The sequence below is a fragment of the Pagrus pagrus genome, assembly GCF_965226575.1.
Source record: "Pagrus pagrus genome assembly, chromosome: 15".
NCBI classification, from domain to species: Eukaryota; Metazoa; Chordata; class Actinopteri; order Spariformes; family Sparidae; genus Pagrus; species Pagrus pagrus.
Genome location: NC_140199.1, coordinates 31,020,374 through 31,027,978, shown reverse-complemented (window position 1 = coordinate 31,027,978; position 7,605 = coordinate 31,020,374). Strand labels below are relative to the sequence as shown.

Below are 7,605 nucleotides of genomic sequence, written 5' to 3'. Positions count from 1 at the left end.
TCCACCTGACTTCTGCACAACACAACTGATGGTCCCAACCCCATTTATAAGGCAAGAAATCCCACTTATTAAACCTGACAGGGCACACCTGTGAAGTGAAAACCATTTCAGGTGACTACCTCTTGAAGCTCATCAAGAGAATGCAGAGTGTGTGCAAAGCAGTAATCAGAGCAAAAGGTGGCTACTTTGAAGAAACTAGAATATAAGGCGTATTTTCAGTTGTTTTACACTTTTTTGTTAAGTACATATTTCCACATGTGTTAATTCATAGTTTTGATGCCTTCAGTGTGAATCTACAATGTCAATAGTCATGAAAAGAAAGGAAACTCATTGAATGAGAAGGTGTGTCCAAACTTTTGGTCTGTACTGTATTTCAGCTGGGCTGGTAGTTATGGAATGAGAGGAGTCATATATTTGTGATATGAAATTTGAGGCTGCCTGACGTTTAAAGGATAACTACCGTTTTTTACAACCTGGACCTTATTTGTAGAAAAATATATTATCATTTACTCACCCAGATAACTTTGGTATCATTTGGCGTTGTTTGGACGAAATTAGATCCAGTGGAGCGCTGCGTATATCCATATAATGCGAGTGATCCGGGAACCGAAGCGCAGCCTCTATGAGCATTATCTATCCACGAAATTAGTTCATTTCACCAATATTTTGCTACGATACGCTAGTGCTATTCCCCTCTGAGTCCGGGCCAAACAACGCCAAATGATACCAAAGTTATCTGGGTGAGTAAATGATAATATATTTTGCTAGAAATAAGGTCCAGGTTGTAAAAAACGGTAGTTATCCTTTAAGTTGGAGGGCGAGGAGACGGCTGGCTTTATCAGCATATTCATAGTATGTCCCTTTGGTCCGTCTTAAAAGGTACTCTACTTTCTCTGTAGAGAGAAGGTCATAATCCGATTGTAATATCACCCCTTATACTTTGAATCCATCTGTGAAGCAGAAGGCCAACTGTCCACACAGTCCCTCTGATCTGAGCCTCTGAAGCTTTGTACTCCTTCAGAGTTGTCACAGGTGTTGGGACCTTCACCACAGGGTTCTAACAATAGAGCGGCCTGCATGTAGAGCAAAGCCTAACACACGGCCTCCTTGCACCAACAAAGCCTGGTAAACAAAGGAAAGTACACCAACCCTAGCGGCACTGTTGCCACAGCCCACCAAGTCCTTTTTGCTGCTAGTTTTACACTGTAAAACTTTGTGCTTTCTTGCTTTTCCTTTTGCTCATCCAAGCTGATTTTAGCCTGTCCACTCTGTGGAGCTAAGTGTTAGCTTTGCCGCTGTGTGACAAGCCCATTCCTATCAAGGATCAAAGTTGATTCGAGCCTTAATTTGTTCATCGGCCACTGTGTGATAGGAAGACGAATATTGTGTCTCCACGGCTGTTTCCCCCTTGCTGCGCTCCCAGCTTTAAAGCTAGACTTATTTTTCTCTCTCTTTCTCCACAAACCCACACGTACACACACAGACACGCATCGTTTGGGTAAATGCACACACAGTCTCATGAGTGGCTTTTTGAAAACTAATCGTTAACGACCCCGCTATAACATCAGACACATGTGTCGTGGTAGCACCTACAGCCGGTTCGGAACATCAGAGTCCAGCTCTGTCCAAACTACACTGTGATCAAAGGCCCACTTTGGGTCGACAGACGCTGTTGGCCATCTTGGCTGTCTCTCACTCTCTCTTTGTCTCTCTGAAACACACACACACAGACACACCGCATGCTTGTTTGTTATTTGTTGCTTGAGTGTTATTGCTCATTGAACAATTTGCTAACATTAATTCATTCTATTATATTGTACAGAGCAGTTTTCTGTCATTATTCATGCAAATGCTTTGTGGTAAAAGCTGGTTGCGATGGTCAGTGCTCAGATTAATTTCCTTCACTGTTCCTTTAATTCTAAATATTTTACAAATATTTACATTTAAAGTGAACCCTTCTTTTGAGACTGTTTTCCAGTCTGGTTATTGGTCCCTGATTCCAAGGTGGTGCACCGTTTTATTGATTTAATTAATAATTTTGATAATTACTATTGTGGGAGAAAAATCTACGGCCAAGAACACTCTGGCCCCACAGAATAAGATGTCTTAAGTACCGATAAGGTATGGATGACGCCATAGTGACGTCTGATCTATGAGTTTATATCTCTCATGGTCTTTGCAAACTTAGCAGTTGGAAACTGCTATAGATATGTTTACAAAACGGATCTCTGACAAACCAAGGCTGTTGTTTATGTAAAACTCATAGAATGGCCTACGACCTATCTGCTGTAAGCAGACTAACTGTCTCCCATGTTTCTGAGCTTGGAGGATATCACCTGAAACTAGAGAAGGTTCGGGAGGATTGACTTGACTATGCACTGTAAGTAAGTGTCAGACTTGAATACCAGATGCTGCTTACATCCCCAAACACCATCACTGTTTAACCATCACAAAAATCTCTTCTGAATCCTTATAGCCTACACTGAAGTGACCACAAGCACAGAAGATCAGAACATGATCATAACTGTGATGTTCTGGTTAGTTATTTAGTGAGTGGAGGAATGAATGAATGTGCAGCAGGAGAGTGGCTGTTATCAGCTTCTAAAAGCTTTTTCTTATGGTTTCTTGTTATACTGTACATAACTCTGTCAAATTATACATACACAATTATACCATTTTAATCTCTAACAAAATGATCAAAAAAGAGGTTAGAAAGCTTCAAACTATTTTTCCACTTCTAATTTACGATTTATTTAATCTGCTGCCGGTAGCTCCTGATAATAAATCACATAAATGTTTTTATTTTCTGTGATTTATCGTCCAACCTATAGCACCACAACATAGATGACAGCAATAGTTCTGAGATCTCTCTATCCACCTTATTCCCAGCCCCCATGGGCGCGACTTCCAGTTGCGTTTGTTTACATGGTAACGATAGACGCTAATCCGGTTTTCATGAGGGTTAGAGAGGTAAAACATGTGGGAACATCAGCTGTCAGAGCTTAAATGAGACAACATAACAATTCCGTTGCCTACTCATATAGAGGGGTGGGAGGATGACATGAAGAAGTGGCCTGAGATAACATACTGTTGCATTTTTAGCTACTTTCTTAACTCTGTCGCTTCGGACGGCGAGGCAATGAATAATCTGAAAAGCTCTGAGCGATTTAGGGCCTGCACAGTAATAAGTAAGTATTAATAATTCATAATAATATTATATATAATATAATATAGTATATAATGTAATGTAATATAATATAATATATACTATACTAGTATAATATAATATATATTCTAATAATTTCATAAGTAAGTAAGTAGTAATATTTTTTGTCACCAAAGTGAAAAGAGCACATCAACAACCGGCAACAGCGCAACATATTCCCGAGCTGCGCAAGGACATTTTTAAATGCCACCGGAGCTGATCATCGTTTAGAAAAGAAAACAGTAAGAGACAACTTTCAAATAAACCGCTACGGGAAACGAAAACCGCTAGCTCACTGCTACTTCCGGTGAGAACCGGAAGTTGCACCCATAATCGTTTCTACAGCAACGACCCCAGGAATAAGGTGGATAGGACATTATTTGAACTGCACTGATACAAGCCTGGTAAAAAAAGAGTTCTACTTTGACTGTCCTCTGCAGTGACTCGAGTTACACTTCAGAATACAGCTGGACTTCAACAACCCCTTTTCCACCAAGCTCTTAGAGGAAGATCACACATTGTTGCATTCTTACAAGTCTTTTTATTGAAAAAGAAGCCTAAGGCCAAAGTCACAAACAATATGCTTTTACACAACATTTACTGAAGATTTAATCATTTAACTCTTTTATTAATAAACGATAGAAAACTTTAATTCAGTGAGACACAAAACAAATTTGACTTTAAACAGAAAAAAACATCCAAGCTGATCCATCCTCGATGTTTAGTATGTGTGTTAACAACCAAACGGGTTCTTGGAGCAGATGAAGCGATAAGAGGTGCTGCACCTGGTGTTACCCCATCCATCTAAAAAAGAAGAGAAAAATAACAACACTAACTCTTAATTTATGATTTGAGTTGACAAATGAGTCACCATAGTGTTCATTGGTACAGAAAATTGAGTAAATCAGCAGTCAGACCAATAAAAGTGTCCCTGAAGAACAAATGAATGTCACGTTCACACTGTTCTGGGCATGGTCTTCCATGAAGACATACATAAAGACATATCCACTCTCTGAGTTACAGCATAATGTAAACAGCCATGCTGATTAAAACTGGGACAGAAAAAATATTCAATTAACACTCACATTTGACAAAAAAATTGATTATGTATGATGTTGCCTTCAAGAACCAGGCAGACAGCTGTGTAGTAAATGGATCTGAACTAACACATTAGCTGAGGATATTTTCTTCATGTCATTTTCCTGAGAGAAAATAAAGATCAAAGTGAAGCTAATGGAGCTCTCCAGTCAAAGCTAACAGGCGGACTTACAGTTGGTGCGTAAGTGGATGCAGGGGTAGCTGCTGGAAGAGGAGGAGGAGTACCAGTTGGTGTAATAGAAACCTTCACGGTCGATCCACATCCACCGGCCCTGAGGAACAAAAAGCATGAGTGTAAGGAAGTGCTGCTCTCATGTGTGAGTCTAGAGTCCTTTGGACCAGGTCCTGGCCTTGACCTGGACTAGTATTTCTTCATAAATTCGCACCTGCAGGTTGAAGCCTCCCAGCCATGCGATGCTCTGACCAGCTGTCTGTGTGATCTGCTGGAGGAAGCTGTACTCTCTGGGGCTGGTGACTGAGGCCAGGTGGGCACCCTGACTGTTGCAGTGCTCCTGATGGACACAGGAAATGACATAAACAGTAGTTAGTTGTACATCCACAAAGATCACTCTGTGCTTCCTGTCTCCATTTTCCTCCTCCACATGGAAATGACTCGAGCTTCTATATGAATGTCAAGTTCATCTTTTCATGGACTGATGGTGACTGACCTACTAACAGATACCATCACCATCCAGAGGCTTTATGTTGCAGAACATGTTCATTCATCATGTGTACTGATGGTAAGTTCGAAAGCAGCCTGACTGAATGAATAGCATGGGTCTATCAGATGCTATTATAGCATTATATAGCCCAATATAACTATACCAAATGTTAGAGAAGCCGTACCTCAGCACTGTACCAGGTCATGGGAGTATTGACGAACATGAAGCAGCGAGAGCCATGGCTGAACCAGCCATCTGGACAGAAGTTTAAACGAGCTACAGAGAGAAAGCATAGAGAGAGCATTGACTTTACTTCAACAAAATACTTTGAGGGAAATACACTGATAACAGATCCTTTTTAATCTCACATTTTACAGCCTCTTACAGCAGAAACAGCTGCTCTAATGAAACCAGCACCTGTCTGGCTCTGATATACTTTGGAGAACATTAAGCAGTAGAGCCAAACAAGGGAGGTTTTTGTTAATAACCAAACACAGTAAGCATACTGCTATGACTGCAGTTGAACACTCTACATGACATTGTGATATTTTGGGAAAGATGTTTGGCTTTCATTACCCCTTCAGTGGTGGTGTTGATGTTATGGTGACCTCATTCATTAAGTAACATAAAGAAAGACAAGCGATAAAAACCCATGTGGTTCTCATATTCAGGTGCTGCTGCCTCCTCAAAGATATATATAACAAGATGCACACTATGAAGTACTGTAGTACATATGGATACTGTCCATGCATACATTATATTGCATTATCAAAATGTTTATGTGTTGCCAATAAGCTTAAATCTTGCCACTGTGAGCAGACTTTTGCTTCATCTAATTAAACTTGTTTCTATAACACAAAATATGGAAGAGTTGGGGAGTAACTGATTACTCAAATATGTATTTTATGTTTAGTTGACGGTGAGCGGCCATAGAATACACTGTTATAAGTGATGTGTGTCCTCTACCATTTTTGGGAACAGGGACAGACTCTTCCGGCACAAGCACTTCATCTCCCATCACTGCCATCTTGTCTTCCATCTCTGAAACATCACCAGCTTCATCAGAACTCTTTTTAGTTGACAGTATTTGACTTTACAGTAAGTCACAGCCACAAAAGTCAACAGTGTCTGGCTAATATCATATTTAAATCACACCGACTGTTAAAACCAGTCTAAGAGTCTGCAGCCATGCTACCAGCTTTCATATTTGTTTGTTTGTCTGACAACAATGGCAATGTTAACATGTTAAGTTTAGCAGGTAGATTTACCATGTTTACCCTTTTAGTTTAGCATGTTACAGAATCATGCTAACATTAGCTAATTAGCATGAACAAAGTACAGCTGAGACTGAAGGAAATTAGTTTTGCAGGTCAAACACAATCCCTATTCTCATGATAAGGCTTCACTTCCAGCTTTCCTCCACTCCATAATTTGACATTTAATTTCAAATTGTGAGGATTAGTTTTTACTTTTAGTGTGCAAAAGTCACTTTGTACACAAAGAACCTCCGACTTGACAGAACCTAAAGGAACAGGTACCAAATGTCAATCCTCTCAGCAGACAGGTCACCAGTATTAGCATTAATCTGGTGGCCAGAATTTCTCTTCAATAGTGCTGCATAGGTGCTCTTATACATAATATGTACTGCACTGAGCTGTAGTTTTGTGTTCAAATCCCACACAACTGTCATATTCTGGAGGAGTTGATCTTGAATTACTCAGACTGACTGGTCATCACAACTCAAAACAAGAAAACACACCAGCTGTCCTAAACGTCCTTTAACAATCCATTAAGATTTTCAATTGAAAAAGCTACTTGTGTCATTCTTTATTGCCCTGCTCTGTTCACCCACACTATGTGTGTGTTTGTGTGTGTGTGTGTGTGTGTGTGTGTTAAAGCAAAGAGCTTCAATACTGACCCGGAGCCTTTTCTTTGTCTTCAGCTGGAGCTCTGGGAAAAACACAACACTGTCATTTAAAGTGGAGTATGTGTGTGTGTGTGTGTGTGTGTGTGTGTGTGTGTGTGTGTGTGTGTGTGAGTATGTGTGTTAGTCTGACCTGCAGATGCAACCCAGAGAAGAATGGAGAGGACCAGGACAGTCTTCATGCTGATGATCAACAGATTGTTCTATGTGGAGAAAAAGAACATTGAGCAGAGAGAAAGCAAAACCATGAGCAAAACTGACTGAAAAGAAACACAGCAGGTGTCTTACCTGTCAGGCAAAAATGATGATGATGATGATATTCAGGGATTAGCTCAGTGATGCAGTGATGACAGGAGGCTGCCCAGCTCTTTTTATACACACACCTGTGCAAAACGTGCCAATGTCAATGACTCAGTCCTTTGTGTGGGAAGCGTGCATATAAAACCATTAACCTGTACTCTGATCTGTTTCCAGACAGAAGAGATTGCACATACAACGTCCTTGTTGTCTTTGTTGTTGTTGTTTCAGGTCAGGTTAATGGTTTAAAACACTGATACTGGGCTAGTTAAGCAGTTACAGTATGTGTGTCAGATGTGTGTTCTGCACATGTATTTTAATAGACAGATGAACTGAACTTTTTCAGCAGCATTCTCTGCTGTCTTAAAACACCATTGACCTTTTCTCTGTGTCAAATGTCTGAGAAAAACACTGAACCC

General features: G+C 40.3%; 1 protein-coding gene across 1 annotated transcript; it reads right to left on the bottom strand.

Annotated features, from left to right (window-relative positions):
- Positions 1–3,879: 3,879 nt before the first annotated feature.
- On the bottom strand, positions 3,880–7,059 carry LOC311270751 (ladderlectin-like). Its single transcript, XM_084375887.1, has 7 exons — positions 7,023–7,059; positions 6,884–6,915; positions 5,932–6,006; positions 5,150–5,241; positions 4,690–4,815; positions 4,476–4,575; positions 3,880–4,009 (listed from the first exon to the last, which is right to left on the bottom strand). The coding sequence occupies exons 3-7, from the start codon at positions 6,002–6,004 to the stop codon at positions 3,939–3,941; spliced, it is 462 nt and encodes a 153-aa protein (XP_084232013.1). The 5' UTR covers positions 6,005–6,006; positions 6,884–6,915; positions 7,023–7,059; the 3' UTR covers positions 3,880–3,938.
- Positions 7,060–7,605: the final 546 nt, after the last annotated feature.

Bases quoted from the DNA above. Each gene is read 5' to 3' on its own strand.
- LOC311270751 (XM_084375887.1), bottom strand. From the start codon at position 6,004: ATGGAAGACAAGATGGCAGTGATGGGAGATGAAGTGCTTGTGCCGGAA. The intron at 4,816-5,149 runs GTACGGCTTCTC...TGTGTCCATCAG, and splicing joins TGACCTGGTACAGTGCTGAG to GAGCACTGCAACAGTCAGGG. The intron at 4,576-4,689 runs GTGCGAATTTAT...TTTGTTCCTCAG, and splicing joins TGGGAGGCTTCAACCTGCAG to GGCCGGTGGATGTGGATCGA.